General features: G+C 46.6%; 1 protein-coding gene across 3 annotated transcripts in view; it reads right to left on the bottom strand.

Annotated features, from left to right (window-relative positions):
• Positions 1-12477, bottom strand: part of MAN1A2 (mannosidase alpha class 1A member 2) — a 147177-nt gene extending 134700 nt beyond the window's left edge. For all 3 annotated transcript variants that reach the window (XR_008822007.1, XM_056339746.1, XM_056339745.1), the window contains exon 1: positions 11650-12477. Coding sequence is in view for 2 of the 3 variants with exons in the window: in XM_056339746.1 (XP_056195721.1) it covers positions 11650-11957 (308 nt within the window). In the remaining variant the exon portion in view is untranslated. The remainder of the gene's footprint in view (positions 1-11649) is intronic.
• Positions 12478-19454: the final 6977 nt, after the last annotated feature.

Below are 19454 nucleotides of genomic sequence, written 5' to 3' on the forward strand. Positions count from 1 at the left end.
TTAACTTTTTCCAGGATCACCAGGGCTTTTTTCTTTTTAAACTCAAAAGGCACTTTAACTTTTTCCAGGATCACCAGGGCTTTTTTCTTTTTAAACTCAAAAGGCACTTTAACTTTTTCCAGGATCACCAGGGCTTTTTTCTTTTTAAACTCAAAAGGCACTTTAACTTTTTCCAGGATCACCAGGGCTTTTTTCTTTTTAAACTCAAAAGGCACTTTAACTTTTTCCAGGATCACCAGGGCTTTTTTCTTTTTAAACTCAAAAGGCACTTTAACTTTTTCCAGGATCACCAGGGCTTTTTTCTTTTTAAACTCAAAAGGCACTTTAACTTTTTCCAGGATCACCAGGGCTTTTTTCTTTTTAAACTCAAAAGGCACTTTAACTTTTTCCAGGATCACCAGGGCTTTTTTCTTTTTAAACTCAAAAGGCACTTTAACTTTTTCCAGGATCACCAGGGCTTTTTTCTTTTTAAACTCAAAAGGCACTTTAACTTTTTCCAGGATCACCAGGGCTTTTTTCTTTTTAAACTCAAAAGGCACTTTAACTTTTTCCAGGATCACCAGGGCTTTTTTCTTTTTAAACTCAAAAGGCACTTTAACTTTTTCCAGGATCACCAGGGCTTTTTTCTTTTTAAACTCAAAAGGCACTTTAACTTTTTCCAGGATCACCAGGGCTTTTTTCTTTTTAAACTCAAAAGGCACTTTAACTTTTTCCAGGATCACCAGGGCTTTTTTCTTTTTAAACTCAAAAGGCACTTTAACTTTTTCCAGGATCACCAGGGCTTTTTTCTTTTTAAACTCAAAAGGCACTTTAACTTTTTCCAGGATCACCAGGGCTTTTTTCTTTTTAAACTCAAAAGGCACTTTAACTTTTTCCAGGATCACCACCAGCAAACCCCAGAGCACACGAAGTTTTGGAATAAAATGGCATACCTGCATGGCCTCAGCTGCAGCCTTGTGCTGGGACTGGTGGGGGCTCACGCCCGTGCCCGAGCCCCCCAGACCAAGGTAAGGTGCCATTTGCTTTGCAGTGCCCCAAGTTTCTCCTGCCAGAGTTACTGCTGGTTACATTGCCACTTCAAACGTCACATATTTCATTGAGCGTAATGATTCAGGCATCTTGCCAAATTGACACAAATATGTCAAGCCTCATTTTTCTTTGTAATAGCAGCAGACTGGATGATCTAGTCCCACCGTAGTGTGACGGCCAGATGCTATTCTGAGAAAATTATGTCTAAAGAGGGGAGAGGGGGTGTCAAGCAAACGACTATGCATAACTGCAATAGCATATCCATCTGAATAAAATTAGCGCTCACGTGAGTTATAGAAACCAAAATAAACATACCGAAAGACTACAGATGTATAAAAGCCAGAGCACACCAAGGACCTGGGGTTCATGTGTAGTGTTAGTAACACAATCGCAGAAATTCTGCTTTTCAAAAACACACAAAAGAACAAAGTCACCATTAGGCATTTGACTTTGAGTCAATAAACTGTTCCCATTGCCGCCTCTGGCCAGCAAACAGCTATCAGATGCTGCAGTGCCAACTCACTACTGGCTAAAAGCCAGTCAGAAAGTTCTCTTCCATCACCGGGGTTTTTTTTCTGTGGTTATTTTTCACATCAAGCAATACCAAGAATGATGGGGTAAATGGGGTCCTTTTTGTTCGGTTTTGCCTAGGGTTTTTTGATGGGGTTTGAAGCTGTTTTTATAAAAGAGCTTTGGTTACCAATACAACTTTGAATTATTCCCAACCATTCTGTTCACCAGTATCACCACAAGAAAAAGCTAAACCAAGTTCATACAGAAGTTATTTATAAAATCTTCCAGTAGAATATCAGTCACCTCATTAGCCACTGGTTTTAGTCTCACATGCAAGCACTGAAGTGACAGCAATAACAACTGATTATCCACTTCACTGAGTAGTTTACGGATATTATATATACAGATACCTTGGTATCCTTCCGTAGGTATCCATCCCTCGATATGAGAAAGTTCCCAGACATGATATAAAACTACAAAAAAAATAATCTCAGTTATCAGGGTGGCAGTTATTGCAGTACAGTTAAGTTCCCTTCCATCATCTGGGATGGGAAATAGTAATTAATTTCACACAGAAACAGGCATAACATTTATACTGTATGAACTTCTCACTACACTGATCTGGACCAATTTCACAAGTATAACTAACTGTTAGAAGATTCAACCTGACTGTTTAAGTACCTAAATCAGCATTTTTAACAGTTCATAGCAACAACAACCAGTTAAAATAACATGCAAAATACAGTGATAAAACTGAAGTTAAAAATGTATCTAATTCTTAGCACCACTTATTTGTTTTGATTTTTCCTATTTACTGGAAAACAGCTGTTTCACAGACCCATTAATATTTTAATTGCCACAGATTCCACTATCTCTGGAAGGTGGAATTATTCACAAAAGTAGAAATTTGAATTCCCTGAACACCCTTTATACCACCAGAACTCTGTGATGCAGAAAAGCTCACCCCTCTGCAGTATTTTCTTCTCCAGAACACCATGGATTGCAACTTAGAATTCAATACATGCGTTACTTAATAATTTGGAAAACACTTTCCACTCAAATAGAAGCCAATGACAGCAGAACAGATGCCTTCAGGAAACTAAGGATGTGTGATTATAGCACCAGGAAAACAGACACATTCTTGTATCATCTGCAATTATTCAGTTTAGAATTAAACAGTCTTCAGCATTTCCAAGATAAACCTGATTAACAAGAGATTTAAAAGGTCACTAGAAACATGGTTCTTAGTCAAACTAGTTCACACTAGTTTTTTCAGGACTGGATTTTCTCTTTGTTTGGGGGGAAAAAAAGAGAGGGAAGAATATTGTATCTTATCCAGAAAAATAACTGCCCTCTTCTCCAAGAAGCATCTTTCCCACTACTTCTATCATCTCAAGCCCAGAGAGTGGCAAGTGTTTTTTCAAGTTTCGTTCTTAAAGCATAAGGCAAATTTTATTTCACAGAAGCAATTAAAACAACCAGGAAGTCTGTGGTCCAGAAAGTCAGCTCTGGATCATGATTTTATTGAAATATATCACAGAAAGGACATAAGTATTCTGGAGCAAAAGCAGATCCCCTAATATGCATATGGAAAATAGTAAATAGCACTCAAAACACAATACATTTGTAAAGATAGCAACATATCCAAGAAACATCTGCCGAGGACACAGCACATGCTGAAAAGCTATTTTTGCCAGCAACAAACCTAAACCACGAGTAAACCTAAAGCTAAAGCACAAGTTTACTTATCCAGCAGGATATTCAGAGCAAGAACACTGCAGACGTCATCCTCCCCTTCCCAGTGAAGGATTTAAGGGATATGCCGTTCCCATACACAAGATGTTTTTCTTACTCTTTGTGAGCACGTTGTTCGATCCAATAAAAAGGAAAACAGATTAGTTTGATTTACCACTGACTGTCACCTGCTCGTAAGTGGCCTGACCCTACACTCCAGCCATGTCATGCATGCTGACATCCAACATGCCAGCAGGTCCCAGGGAAATACAGTAACAAAATTACTGAGAGGGAGAAACTACTTATGTACCTTGCCTGTGCAAACCCCAGATGCTCTGCTGGCCTACAAACAGGGCTAAACCTCAGCTGAGATGCATGTCATCTTGCAGAAGTTGCTACCAGCACATACTAAATGTGAAAACCTGTATTTCTGCATGCTGGTGTTAATAGACACAAAGTAACCTCATTTAAGAGCTTTTAAAACTTCATACAGCAAGAAAATACTTCCATCGTATGCACTCTCGTACAGCTGTGATTTTGCTCATGCCGTACCAATCAGATTAGGTCATGTTAAACCAAATAAAAACCTCCAGCTTGCGCTCTCAAATGGAATCACAGAGAACAGCTACCTGATCACCGTAAGCCTCGATGGCAGCCCTGCAGCAAGCAGTCAGGCAAGCACTTACAAAATCCTCCGGTGGTTTAAGAGGTGGCTAACAAGTAAGAAAGCACATAAAACATTAATGTGCTGAACACCATATGCAAGGTAATCCAGTTCATGGGTTTGCATCATAAGAGTATTTTTAAAAAGAAGGCAGAAAGAATCACAAATATGATTCAACATTTGGGTGAATAAATCCTGCAGAGAGCAGAACATACATAGCCCTGTATTTCACACCTCAACAGCCTTCAGCTTTCTCTCCCAACGTTTCCCACCGCCTCAGCAATGCTCCCCATCACTACTGGCACCCCACAAACCCCAGCCCTTTGCCACCACGGTGTTGATTTCCAGCCACCCTTCTCCAGTGATGAGGGAAGAACAGAGGACACGTGCTGGGGCTGGGTCAGAGCTACCCCGGCACAGACTGACCAGCAGAACAAGTACCACAAAGGATTCTTGGGCTCATGGCTGCAGTTCTTCCTTCAGCACCATTGCTAATTAAGGTCTTTATCTTTCACCCAGCCCTGAGATATTTACAAGGTACAGAAACATACTTATTTTGACAGGTCACCCTTTGCTGCTGATGGATGTCACGGGGGAGAAAGAGGGAACAGAACAGCACAAGGTCAGCCAGCGCTAGAAATGAACGTATGGCACAGCCACATAAACTTTGTTTCCTGGGGAGACAAGGCTAAAGCAGCCTTTTAAAAGTAGTCTCTAGCTTTGAAAAGGTTAATAAATAACCTATACAATATCTTACCAATTTTTTTGTTTTGTTTTAGAAACACCAGTGTACCTGGTTGGGTACTCAAAAAACAAGAATAGAATTCACCAGGGAAAATCAGCTGCCTTATTTTTTGAAATCTGCAAATACTAACCGACACAAATAATACCGAAACTCCTGACCTTTTATTTGAGCGAATGAATGAATGAAGGTACCTTATTTGCTCTGTACAGGACTCTAGATCAGACAACATAAAGACAAAAGGAACCAAAAGCCTACAAATTTTATGAGCAAACATTATATTGCCAGAACTCTGCAGCTCTCAAAGCTTTTCCCAATACTTCCCCCCCATGAATAAGTGTATTACCTTATTGTATCAAGAATGAATAAAGTAAAATGTATTTGCTGACTTTCACAACAAATAGCAGAAGCCATAACGATCAAGTAAGAGGTAAAAATCTACATTGTAACGCAGGTACTTCAGAAAAGTTAGTCATACAGGACATCAAGAGCCTCCGACTTTTTATTTCAAGCTTTGGGGCAGCTGGGGAAAGGCACTTGGTTTTCCCCTTTCTTGCCTTACTACCTTGTGGGCCTGCTGAACGCTCCTTTCCCCACAAACAGCTAACTTGTAACAGTGTTCTGAATCTAATCTATTCTAGCAATAAAGTGATAACTAGTTGCTGAATTAAGACAGGTGATAGCACTCCCTTGAGCCTGCAACTGGTGGTGAAAAGAACAAATCCCAGGAGCTACACCTGAACACACGCCCCCAGCTCCCACTGCTAGCCCCAACAGCGGCGGCCCACCCATCAGACCGGGCTCCTCAACACCCAGGCTGCGCGGACGAAAGCCTGGGGTGGTGGAATACGAGCACTGACCGCGTTTTGGACTTTACAGGCTTCCCAGGGAATGGCATAAGAGGAGAAAAAAGGCATTACAAAATGCTTCCTCTTCGCCCGCATTCCGCCTCAGTTCAATTGTGCTGAAAACACGTACACGTACAACACGATGTCACCAAACTCACCATTAGTTTTACACACATTTGTTGTAAGGAAGCAAAAACCTGTCACTCAGAACTAGCTGGGGAGGACTGAAACATTTGCGTTTACTACAGCAAATTGAGAAGACCAGAAGATGGGAGAACTCCTATAGTGCAATATGCCCACAACTAGCCATGCTTCTTACTATTGCCTACACTGCTACCATCATCAAGCAACCCACATTTATACTTAGGTTCTTTTGAGATTTTAATCTACAAAACTCCGAATGAACCAAAGTGCTACTGCCTCCCACCCACTAGCTGGCCTACATCCAGCCGGCAGACTTTCTGCCAGTTCCCCATGCCCGACTGCATTCCAGCTTGTAGACACTGCTGGGTTTGTGTGAGCTACAAGTTAAAACTTTTTTTGGGGGGAAAAAAAAACCAAAACCAAACCTGGAAAGCATAAGAACTGGAGAACACCAGCTCTCAACTCCTTTTTCATAATACAGGAAATACTTTGACAAACTGGAGTACAGCAAGATAACTTGAAGAAAGCATCATTGTACATATGATGTAGGCTGTTCAGCAGATGGGGGGGAGGAGGGAGGACATCTAGACAGATGGTCTAGAATTTGCATTTTGTAATTCGACAATGAAAGCATTTCTCAGCCTACAACATAACACGCTAATTTCAGAAAAATCTTTGGAATAATACAAGAGGGTACCTCTCCTGCAATCCAGTACAACTTCAGGTGAAATCCAAATGGGGTTTAAGGGTACAACATGGGGATTCCAGAAGAAATCAAGACAAATCAAACTCCCACAAATCTTCAATACCAGCATCGCTTCTCAAGCCTCTTCTCAAAACGGAGGCCAGAACAGAGAATGGCATGTGGCTATTGAAAACTCCAGCTGAGAAAAGTCTCCAGGTACAGATGGGCAGTGCTCCTGTAATAGCTTCAGCAGCTGAAGCCCGACACCAGACAGACAGGAGCTCTTACCCTAGGCATACAAGACGTGTCTGAACCCTGACTTGGGATGTTCCACTCCTGCCCTCTTTCAGCTCCACAGGCATCACCATGAGGAGCTGCACCTCCTGCACGTTGCACCCTAAAAAGCCCTCATTTCTACACTGAGCCCCTCACCTTAAAACTCAGTACCCACACTGCAGAGAGACTGCGGAGTCTACTCCGAGGACAGTCTCAATTTCATGCAAGGAAAAAATGGACAGAGCAGGAGTCAGGGCCCAGACACTACACCAGCTCCTGATTTTTCAGGGAAGAAAACAGGTTCTCTAAATCACAGTAGCAAATAATCTTAATTACCCTAATGAGCTGTGCCTCAAGTAAAGGCAGGAAAGGAAAAACTAAGAGGTTTATACACTTTTATACTTGATGGCATGGCTGAGGATGACAGGAGACACTGATCCCACTGAGCAACAGAGGTTAAACTACCTCCTCTGCCCACTTCTACTATGGCTAATTAAGTCATATAGACCAAAGACAGAAGTATCCAAAAAGAGATATTAGGCCTGTCACATTTCTTTAAAGGAAAAAAAATAAAGCACAATTGAAAAGAAGAAATTAAGACTGAAAGGTCTTCAGAGTCATTTTTGTTACTTTCACCTCCTAAGAGTAGAGACAGCAGCTGCTACTGCCACAGACAGCCATACACTGAGCAAGAGCAGAGCGAGCACTTTTAGATTATTGCCATACAGCTGCTGACCCACAACCGGCCATACCAGACTGCCAAGCTGATTATATCTTCGCATAACACAAGTCAATATTCCTTAGCTTCACAGGAACCAAGTCAAAGGCGTGACTTACACCCATCCGCACCTACTCATGCCGAGGCCAAGCCAGCTGTGGCGGTCAATGGGATTAGCAGCACCTGCTATCAATCTGATAACATAAGGGCTGGTGGTTGATTTAGGGCTTTTTTAGGCACAGGCAGGAATAATGACTTGCAGTAATACACGGGAATTTAGCAGCTGAAGATACAGCTCTGCAAGTTCCGAGGCACTGAATGGTTGGCACAACAGTAGTCCAAGTGCTCTTACAAAGTGGCTTTGCAGCTTTCAGCTCATAAAATTACATTACTCCTTGCCTCTAAGATTAATGTACTTTTACCACAGAAATCATCTTAGCTTTTGTCAAGTAATATAAAGAACAGCTGCTTGACACATCATTAAAGAAACAAGTCTGCTCAATTTTCATATTACAGATAATCTTATTTTAAAAAAATCTGATCAATCAAGAGAATTACAGGGCATCTGCATCCTCACTCATTTACATTAGATGCCAAGAAACCATAAGAAAGCTTTGGAATGAAAACAAAACAGTCCTGCAGAACTGGCACCAAACAATAAAATACTTAAGATAGCTGGAAAGTAACAGGGTAGTGAGAAACACCTTACGCGTTTTTGTGTGGCAGGGGAGATGCAGAAGTGACAGTTACCCAAAACAGCGTAATAAATTTTGAGTGATGCACAAGTTTGTTTCACAAGATGTCTTTTCAAAAGCATGCTGCTCTCCTTCCAGAATCCTTGCAATATCCTATTTGAAACTGAGAGAAATTCATCTCTGGGAAGTGAAATTGATTTTTAAAAAGCATGTGTATGCACATATCTTCACAAGTCCTGGACAAGCCTTTTCCATCCTCCCTCCTCCCAGAGGCAAAATCTCACTGTACACCTTTCCAATATTAGTAACCCGTTCCCCACGCATTTTCCTGCAAGTGCACACGAAGAGCTTACCCACAATATGAACAGCTAAAAATAAGTATTAGCTTGCACTACAGCCCATCCGTTTCCCAAAATAGAAATTGCAGGTTTATTCCAGATTTTAACCATCTTCTCACAAGAAAGCTCTTTTTCTTTATGATAGGAAAGGACACTGCAATTCTTTAACAAATGCTTATTTACAAAAACAAGTCCTTAAACAGAAACAAATAAGATCATCAGGAAGGGAGTGGGTTTTCCCACCTTCTTCTGTCTGGAAGGGGAGAAGAGGGACAGAAACAGTAAAAAAAAACCAAAAAACAAACAGGTCAGTGGAAGGTGTATTGTTAACATCACCAAGGAGTAACCACTGTAACAATAACAATAAAAACACTCAAGAATGTTAAGGGAGGCAGGGAAGATGTAGGAAAGCAATATAGTACAAAGTCCAGGGAGAATGGTTGTTTGCACACCCAACACCACTAAGGCACGGCTGCACAACAAGACTCTACGTACACCATCGCTTTATTTTGCTAGAAGACAAACATGAACATGCCCCAATAGCCTGCACAGCTCAAAATGTAAGGGGTAGGGGGAAATGGGCATTAAAATATTATCACCTATATACCAAGGGAGCAGCATAATAATGATATGTGGGTTTTAGCATTTGATACAGGTCAATACCAGCATTCACTGAAGAAACACTTACCTTTAGCCACTAAATCAACACACCTGTCATTTCATGATAGAGTGGTATACTTCACATGAATGACCTTTGACTTGATTCCTTCTGAAGTCCCACAGTTCTTGGAAATACAGCTTGTCAAGCCATCATCACGCTCCACATACAAGACTGCACCCTCCTTTGTGTTACCAGTAGGTTAATTTACCTTTTGTACTGTAACTCCTCAATGCCATCCAAAAAACAATACTTATGGAGTAGCTGACATACAACTTTGCTCCTTGATAGTATGCTGAACACAATTTTCCATCCCAAACAGATACTGAGTACGCTAGAATTCACTACTGAAGCCGCTATACTGTCCCAAAATGCTGTCTGGCAATGTCGCTGCCAATCCAGCAGCAGGAACCCAGCAACAAAAATGGCAACAGGTGTTTTCCTCCATGGAAAACAGTCACCACAATGGCACCAAGTTAGCAAATAGCCTGTTGGTAAGACTACCTGGTAACAAGCCAAAAAAGCTGCTCCAAAAGTAAAGCACATGGCCTTGCTTCACAATGCCTGCTGCGGCATTCACACAAGTGTCTCACAAGCAGGTTAAACAGGTGGGCTTTTTTAGTAGTTAAAACACACTTGCAGGGCTAAACCAAGGGTAATATCTATTGTTTTCTCAAATAACTCAAGAGGCAGCCATAAAAAACTGTACATGACAGGGACAGTTTGGGGGGGGGGGGGGGGGGGAGCAGCACAGGGAGGTGTACACATTCGCAGCTAACGGAGGAACCCTGGGAGAGTTAAGTGATGATGGGATTACCACTTCCTTCAAGAACAGATCCCAAACACACAACACATTTAGCTCTGACAGTTGTAAGTTACTGCTTATGTACATGACAGACAAAACCAGTACAAACCTCGTTACTAAAGCTGTAGCCTCAGTAATTACACTTAAAGAAGAAACCTGAAAAGGACCCACATATGTAGGTCAATCAAGAGCATCGCTCCAGAATTATCAGCATCAACAAACTCCTTTTTCTTCAGCCCATCTACTGGGCAACAAAAGGTACAACAGTCACAGCTGGAGTTTCGAACATTTCTGAACTGTTCTTTTGTTTCATTTGTCTTCTATTTTAAAACCTCAATTTGACTGTATGTACCAGAGCGACAGGGAAAGCAAAGAAATAAGATCACAGAAAAAAAAAAAACAAAAAAAACTGACCACAAAGATAAGACCTTCTAAGTCACATTAGAGTGTGTCTAAACCTATGTTTTGTGCAACATTTAACCGCACCAGCAATTCACATCATAGACAAAAGAAGCCTTTGTTAAATATTAAGCACCCATGCCCTTTCAGTTAGGGAGGAAAAGCTCATGATAAATGCCCAAAGTCATCCAACAGCAAAGATGCCTTAAGGACAAATACACAGACAACCCGAATACCGTGTAACTCACAACAGATGAATAAGATGAGGTAGTTATACCCTCCCCTTCTAAGCTAGCACAAATAACCTTTAAATAGTTCTTATATCACATCAATCGATAGGATACGCTTTAAGCTGTTCTCAAAGGAACACTATCAGCAAAAGTAACCTTTTGTTAAATTTCACTGTATTACTAATTTGAGTATGGAAAAGCATGTATTTCATTACCCATCATCACATTTTGCACATTTTTGACAGTGAAGAGAGATCAGTCGGCTTCACTGTTGATCCAGGTGCTAGGGAAGCATCTAAGCAATTAAAGTACGTTAGATGCAAAGATACTGTATAAGCCTCCTTTAAGTTTTTTAATCTCACTTTTGAAGGCTTAACTTCACGTGACCCTGCCTTGAACATTTAGAGGCTTGCACCGCACAAAGCCTTAGGTGGCCCCAAAAAGCTATCCACAGCATGACAATCACCCTTGTTATTCCAAACTGCTATTTTATATCCGATTTCCTTATGCTGGTAACCACAATTAAGGAAGCTTAACCACCAGCACCTCCAATTGTCTGGAATAACATTACAAGAAGCGATTTTAAGGGCCAGGAAAGGCGATTGTGTGCCACCTACGCTATTTCTACATCCTGCATGTCATCGGCTGACAGCCTCCGGATCACAGCACGAAGTCTTCGTCAGATTGAAGTTTTACTACGCTATTCAGCAACAAGCAGCTGTTTTGAGTAAACACATAAAAGCTAGAGAAAAGATGTGGCGAGTTTTCAGTCACTTCTACCGTCTCCACCAATGCCACAACTTAAGCCCCTTCTTTCCACGACTGACCCTGGGAAGGGGCTAGGCTGAGGAAAGAAACCAGTCCCTGGAGGAGAGCTCAGGTTTATCCTCCCAGCCCTCGCTAGGCAGAAGGGATTTAGCCAGAATGCTAAATTCACTTGGAAAAAGGTAAAAACGATGGAGCCGGAGCCACAGCCACGCCGGGCAGCTAGCGGACCCAGGGCCAGCGCTCCCCAGGTGGCACCCCGAGGTGGCACCCACGGGGGAGCCGCGACGATGTCGGAAGACACGGGGCCGTGGAGCGAGGATGGACACGGCCACGGGAAAGAGCCAGGGGAAGGGACGCCCCCAGCACCCCGGCCCCGCCGCCCTCCCGGCGGGTGAGCACCCACCTGTGCCGGTGCTCGTCGTGCCCTTGGCCATGGATGAGGAACCCGCCGAGGTTCTTGCCCCCTTTGCTGGTGTCCACGTGAGGAATGAGCACATCCTCCAGCCCCAGGTCAAAGCGCTTGTGCTTGGAGGAGTCGGGGAGGAAGAAGAACGCCCCGAAGCACAGGGTGATGAAGGCACTAAGAATAAGGAGCAGGATAAATTTTTCCGACAGTCTCAGGGTAGCCCTGTGGTGCGGGAAGGCGGCGGCCCCCAGGGCGAGGGGGGGCAACCGCCGCCCGGACAGCGGCAGCAGGGCAGGGGTGGTCATCCTTCCGCCGCCCGCCCGCCGCGCAGCCCGCGGCACCCTCAGCCCCTCCGGCCGGCGGCCCCGGCCCGGCCCGCCCCGGCCGCCTCCCGGCCCGGCGCGGGGGCTGGGGGCGGCTGCACCATCCTGCCCGCGGGCACCGGGCCGCGGCCCCCCCTGGCCCGCCGGGCCACCGGGCGCGGGGGAAGGGAGGGGAGGGGGGGGCCGGGCCGCCCCGACGGCCCCCGCCCCCCCGGGGGGGGGTGCTCAGCCGCCCCGCTGCCCGCGCGTCCCCCTCGCTTGCCCCGGGGCCGGCAGGGCCCGAGCGGGCGGCTGCGGTCAGCGGCTCTCCCTCAGCTCCGCGGCCGCGGGACCCCGCCGGTAGTGGCGAGCGGCACACGGGCCGCGGGGGCCCGGCCTAAGGCGCCGCGTCCCTCCGCCCGCCTGCCCTCCTCAGCCGGGCCGGGCGGAGGCTCATCGCCGCCGCGCCGCTGCCGCCGGCGCCGGGAACGGCCACCGCGCCCCCCCCCCCCCGGCCCCGCTCCCCGGCCCCACGGCGCAGGCGCGGCGGCAGCGCGCAGGCGCGGGGCGTGCGGCGGGGCCTCGAGGAAGCGGCGGCCGCGGGAGCTCCGCCCCTTCGGCGGGGGGGCGGGGCGGGGGCGGGGCGGGGCCCGCGGCAGGGGGCGGGATGGGGATGGGATGGGCAGGGCCGGGCCGGGTGGACTGGGATGGGGCTGGATCGGGCAGGACGGGATGGAATGGGATGGGATTGGCCGGGCAGAGTGGAATGGGATGGGACGGGACAGAACGAGACGGGATGGGATGGCATGGCGTGGCACGGCACGGGCATGGAAGGGCCAGAACAGGCCAGGCAGGGCAGGGCAGGGATGGGATGGGGCAGGGCAGGCAGGGCAGAGCTGAGCAGGGCAGGGCAGGGCAGGCAGGGCAGGGCAGGGCAGGCAGGGCAGGCAGGGCAGGCAGGGCAGGGCAGCTGCGCGCCGCCAGCACTGCAGCCTCCCCCGGCACTCACCGTTGCCCCAGTGGGAAAGCGCATCCCACCGTGCTGGGCCAGCCCCGGGCCAGCGGTGCCATGAGGGTGGCACAGTTGGGCAGCTGAACCCAAGCCGTTTTCTGACAACACTGTGCAGATCCAACCCAGCCCCACGAAGGAGCAATACATGTCCCCAGCACGGCAGCCATGTCACAAGAGCTATGCCAGGACTGTGCCAGTACCCTGCGTAGCCTGGGGCTGAGCCTGGCACAGCTGTTCTGGTCCGTTCAGGCAGCCTGGTGTGGCTGAGGCTCGGCAAGAAACACTGCCAGGGCTGGTGACTTCAGCGATTTGAGCCACCCGGCTCCCCTGACCGCTTTGAACCTGTGCGAGGGTCAAGGCAGAAGTGCTATGAGAAGGGACGTAGATGAAGTGATGGGCAGAAACCATAATTGAATTACCCTTTACAAATATTAAACGTGACCCCTTTACCCTGCTCGGCCACAGTTTGCCACCTGCACGCAGGCCAGGCAGAGCTGCCCGGCCTGGAATGGGTTTCATGCAAAAAGCAAACGGAAAGGTCAAATAAAAGGCCTGGGTGAGCTGCAGGAACCACATTCAGAGGAGTTAAAGAAAAGCATGCCCATAAGTTGGGGAGACAGGTTACACCTGCAGCTCTTTCCCAAGCAGGATGTTTTTCACTGGATAAAGATTGAACGGTATCGCTGGAGCCTTGGTGCTCCCAGGTCACGGAGCGAGCGGAGCGTGCTCAGCCAACCTGGCAGGCCAGGCTGGATCCCAGCCGAGGGAGCACCAAGGCAGGGGGGAGGCCAGGTGGGCTGAGGTTGGCTGGGCTGGGGAGGACTGCCAGGGTGTAAGGCAGCATCCCCGGGTTGCGGCAGGAGCAGCAGGGCGAGGGCTGGATTGAAGGGCAGGCAGCACCTCGCTGCAGGGAACCGCGTCCTCAGCCCCAGCTGAGCTGCAGGAGGGTGAGCGATCCAGTTTACAGGTGTCAATACACAAGGAAAGTGGGAGAGAAAGCCTTGAGGCATGTGTCGAGCAGGCACAGAGCCGGGAGCCCACTGCCACCAATGCTGCCAGTGCCTGCAGCTGGGGTGCCCTTCATCCCAGGCACAGCGGCTGCCGGTACCTGAGCGGGGCAGGCGTGCCAACAGTAGTACCAGGCATTTAGGTCTGTTATCAGTCTTACACTTTGCTCTAAATGTTTTGAGTCTTTGGGGAATTATGCTGGCCTGTGAAAAAAATGTCCCAAGCCCAGCTGGACATGCTGAATTAATGAAGGTTAGTGCTGGGCTTCTGGTCTGTGGTGTACTATGGAAATCAAGCCCCAAGAGAGTTTAACTTGGGAGGATTCCAGGGAAGAAAAGCAGCTGAGCTAATAAAAAACTCTGACGGTCAATGCAGTGGCAAGGGTGTGGGGTGGGTCAAAAAAATCCAGATTGATAAACCCTTGAGGTCAGTCGGGTTATCTGAAGTTAAGTGATAAAGGTGAAGGTGACCAGCTTCCACAGGAGATTAACTCTTCCTCTCTGATCGCTGCCCGTGTCCTCACATCCAAGCTACGAACCGCACCTTGCTGGATCTTTTTGCATAACATATCGGAGATAGTGGCCTTTCCCATTTGCCCACCCAGCTGAACTCTTCCATCAATTTACATTTTTGCTTCCTTTTCTGTTTTTTACAAAGACGACCCACGACAATGCCATGCAGCAGGCAGCTGGACCCTGCTCACTAGTCTTGCACTAGCAAAAAACAAAATAAAGTGAGAAACTCCACCACAAGGTGATAAAAACCAAAGAGCCAGTGTGGGACAGCAATACCAAAGAGAGGACATACCCGAAAAGAGATGCATTATCAATGATACCACAATGCACTCCAACCAGTACAGCAGCTACACCTAACATTTTGTGTTGTTACTACAGGATCAACAGGCTTCAACTGGTCTGTTGGCCATTTCAGCTGTCTTCTAGTTTTGATCTGGTAAACTGAAGTATTTTCAAGTATGTTCAAGTCTTCACTTGTTAAATTGCTTTTGCACAGTCTGCAAAAGATCAGTCCGTGAAGACTTTTGTTCTTCAGTCTTTTTGCCCTTTGCTTTACTCTTCTCCTCCAAGTGCTAGTTTTTCTTTGCTTTAAAAGACTAAGCAGAAGCTTTCCAATTTCTTTATAAAATGTTTCTTTGTGTTTAGCTCATTGCAAGGAAGTGACATTTCTGTAGGTTTTGTAGTTTATGATGACCTTTCCAAATTCTAAAGCATCTGTGTCTAAACCATGATGAAGTTTTGTATTTCTACAATTTTGTGCTTGTTTTGACTTCCCTACTCTTTACCGAAGTCTAAGAGTATTTTTTCATCCTTTGGTTCTGTCATACTGGGTAATATGCATATTCCTGTAAGTCTGCCAGTGATTTTCCACGCTGCAGTGGTGGTGCTTTGTAGCTGAACAACATTAAATATAGAACTATACTGAATTTGTTGTTTTTGTGAGCCCGTGCTACACTGTGTAGATTCTGCATCTATTAGTATTTTCGCAGAGATGCCCAGACCATTTTCAGAAGTGTCCTGCACTGAAACCTAAAGGTTTTCACAAGAACCAGAAATTTCCTGTACTCGCTGCCTTGTCTTTGATCAATTACTAATGTATCTGGGAGCATGAGGTGCAAAAGTGCTTGATCATCAGCACTAAAGTCACTGTATTTCCACACACCAACATATCTGGAAAGCTATTAGGGTAGTTCACATTTTTCAAAAGCAAAGTCAGTCCTCTGGAAGTACAGATCCATGTCCCCGTATCACTTCTTTCCTCTTGAAATGACTGCAGTGCTCCCTTCTGGTGTCACAGTCTGGGCACGTGGGCTGCAATCGTTACTTGCAAAGCCTTTTCTTCAGTTTTCCCCCAAACACCTTCCAGTTGTTCCTCTGGCCTCGAAGTTCCATGGAAAGCCTGACACAGCTCGAAACAGCACTCACATACTCTCGGACCCAACGGTGACTGGGGTCCTGCGAGCACATTCTTTGTGAAATCTGGTCTCTAGTGGCTCCTGTGTCTGCGTGTTTCTCACCCTATCCCTCCAACAGTTACTTCCTTGGAAGGGACTCTACACCCGCAGCCAAGCTTTGCCATAAGACTTTGGTCTTTGGGCCATTTCCCTGCTCTCTCTATACCTCCTCCCTGTGCTGCTGAATGCATGTAAACATGTTTTACCATTATTTCTATATGGATAACTCACAAATCAACCTCTCCAATGCAGATCCCATTTTGTTCCAAACAAGCCTTACTCTTAGATCTTGGTGAGGAAGACCAGCCTTGCTCATCCTCAGCATGGCTACAGCAGGGTGATCAATACTGCCCTGATCTCATTCTCCTACTTCCTTTCTTGATTGAGGTGGAGAACACAACCTTCTCCTAGTTCAGACCCATAACTCATGCCTGGCCTCTGCTCTGGTTCTCCTTCCATCCTCACATCCAAGTTCTGAACCACACCTTGTTGATTATTTTTTTTGTGTTACATATCAAAGACAGGCACTTTGCCATCCATCACCTCGGCCAAACTATTCCACCGAGGCATTATCTTGCTTCCTGGGCTCTGGTTCTCACAAAGGCAGTCTTGCCCCTTTCCCATCCATTCAAAGTGCTTCTGGAAAAATAATTCTGTGTCTGCAATTGCTCTTACTGTGTCACTTCAATCTTTGCATCCTCCCAATCTTTCCTGACATGCCTCCCTCCTCTCCCAGCATCTCTGATTCATCACCAAGACACCAGCTCCTCCTACACCCAGTTGGCCTATAATATCAGCCTCCAGCACCTATTTATTAACGTTTCAAGTACTTCCATGCTTTCTTCTGTGCTTCCCTAAGGCATGAAAGGACTTGTACATCAAAAAGGAAATTTTGGAACCATGAAAGAGTGTTAGACTATACCAGTAAAATTGCAGCTATGAAAACTGAACTTACTTATGGCAACTTCTGTACATTGACACAAAATGGGCATAAATACCAGACTGAAGAAGAAAATGTGGGTCTATGAGTGTGTGTTGTGATCAGCAGTAGCACTGCTGTTCTTTGGCTGAGAGAGTGAAAGTAAGTTTTCCAAAGGTGCTCAGAAAAAAGGACCAAGAGCAACATGGCTTCCGGACCTTGAGACCAAATAGTTGCCTGTAGTTGTGCACTGAGGGGACCAACCCTAAATCGCTGGAGCTTGTTAAACATACGGAAGAGATTGTGTAACAAGTTAAATATATCATCCACATGGTGGTCTGGGTTTGCATATGACGGGACTTGATGACTGAAGTTGTCCCTGGAAATAAAAACCAAGCTGATCATTCAGATGGACACAAATCTCACACATTTGACGTTTTACATCCAAGCACAATCTGCTTTAAAAGAAAAACAGGATTTATGCCCCACTTGTGCAATCCTAAAAACAGAATTGCTAAGGCATCTTTACGATAATGGAGATGAGAAATTTCTAAGTAAATAAATTATAGCTTCCTGTTGCCAAAAGCTTATTACAGAAATGAGTCAAGACAAAGATTTTCAACATTATCAAAACCAAGTCAGAGTCCACTTAGAAACATAATTAAGGAAACCTCTCGCCCATCGCCACAGGCTTGCTGAGATGGACAGCACTGAACAACAGCAGATCAATCAGTGTTGGAAAGGTTAAGGTTTTTCTTACAACTCCAGCCCAGGTCTGGTAACCACTGCAGGGGAGCCTGGAAATCAGCTTCGTATTTCATAGTGAAGTGTTCTTCCATTCTAGAGAGGGCAGATTAAAATTTGGCGAGAAAAGAGAGAGATCCCCTTCCTTGCAGCTATGTTTTGGAATATCTGCACGTCCCTGTTCCTCCACACGGATATTCATGCCTGTCTCAATGAGCCTCCCTGCAGGCATATGGGTCCAACTGCACCGATTACTTCACAAATCGGGGGGTTAGAAATTACAAAGCCACATGCTTTATAATTGCAAACTCACTAACTTATCCCAGTCTCATGCGTTGATCTTCTCCTTCCCAGCAAGGCCCATCTGTCACCATTTCACTAACTCCGTGTTTTAATGAGAACCAATTTCACTCTTGGCTTTCAAGTGATTTTATTCTATATCTGTACACTGAAAGGAGAAAAAAATGTTTTCTATTAAAAGAAAGTCAGTCATAAATACATAGAAAACCGAAGGGCCCCTGCATATATTGCCAGTTGACATCTTCTCATTGCATTGTTGATAGTTCTGTATTATCTTCATTCCATGCTAAAAGAGCAATTAAAAGATAAAATAAAAATCTTTAGAAAGAGAAAAACCATGAAAGAAAGATGGACATTCAAGTCTAAGCTGCCCTGGAACTAAAACAAGCTGACACGCCAGTCCTTGTGGAAGCCTAATCTTTAGGTAGGATGTATGGCTCGTCAGGCCATGGGCAGTCAGTGAAGCATTCGGCTGTTGAAGGCGAATATACCGCTTGATGTGAAGTAACAGCACCAGCTCTCACATCAGCAGCTCCCTGCTCCAGCCCAGCCGCAGCTCTGGCAGGAGGGAAGGCTGCACACAGACAGCAGCTCCCCCACCTGCACCCACGTTACCTTTATACCCGGCATCGCTTAGGCTGGATCACGCCCGCGGGCACAGCCAAAGGCACCAAGGCAAATTGACCAGGCACAGCAGCTGTCACGTAGCGTCATACGTCGTGGACTAGATAAGGTTCATGTATCGACGCTCCCTGGTTCCAAATCAATAGGAAAAGCCAGGTCACAGGCACCGCCACCAGCCGCAGTGGGCAAACGCAGGGCTGTGCTGCGTGGCTGCGGTGCTCAGCCAGCACGGCCCGGCACGCCGGTGCCCAGCCTGCAGCATGCAGCTAACTGCACCGGGCGGGCAGCAGGGAGAGCTGCGTCGCTGCGTCCCACGCACCGTGCTCATCCCTCCTACCTTGCGAAGGTGTCAGGGCACCCATCAGGGCTGGCAGCACTAAACCAGGGATTTCCCACCCACCTCTGTGCAGGATGAAAGTCAAGGCAATGGATCTGCTTTCCAGGAAAGATGACACTCATCACACAGACACAAGGCCTTCTCTTCATCCCTCAGTCTGCCCACTGCACTTTCCAATAATCCTCCCCCTCCCTTATCTAATACTTTCTCCCTCTCTCCCATCGTTCCCTCCACCTTGTCTGAAGCTGCCCAGCCCTCAGGTGGCCACGGTTCCTCCTTCCCACAGCCTCCGAGCTGAGCGTGTGCTCGGGTCTGTAACCACACGTGCCCAGAGGCCAGGCGAGCACTTCAGGGCTTCCCTGCGGAACCCGCCGTGCAAACCTGCCCAGCCAAGGCCCTGCGCGGTGTCTCCAAAGTGCCCCTAGCCGGCAGCTCGGGTACGCCTCGAGCGCCTTCCAATACCCTCCCCACCCCCACTGCATGAGGCTTTCCAGTCACAAATCCCTGCAGATCCCTGCTTGTATTCCAGCGGTGCCGTGTGAGGCTGAGTGGCTTCCCACTGCTGGGCTGGGATTTTCCAGATGTAC

The sequence above is a fragment of the Falco biarmicus genome, chromosome 5 (genome assembly GCF_023638135.1).
Source record: "Falco biarmicus isolate bFalBia1 chromosome 5, bFalBia1.pri, whole genome shotgun sequence".
NCBI lineage: Eukaryota > Metazoa > Chordata > Aves > Falconiformes > Falconidae > Falco > Falco biarmicus.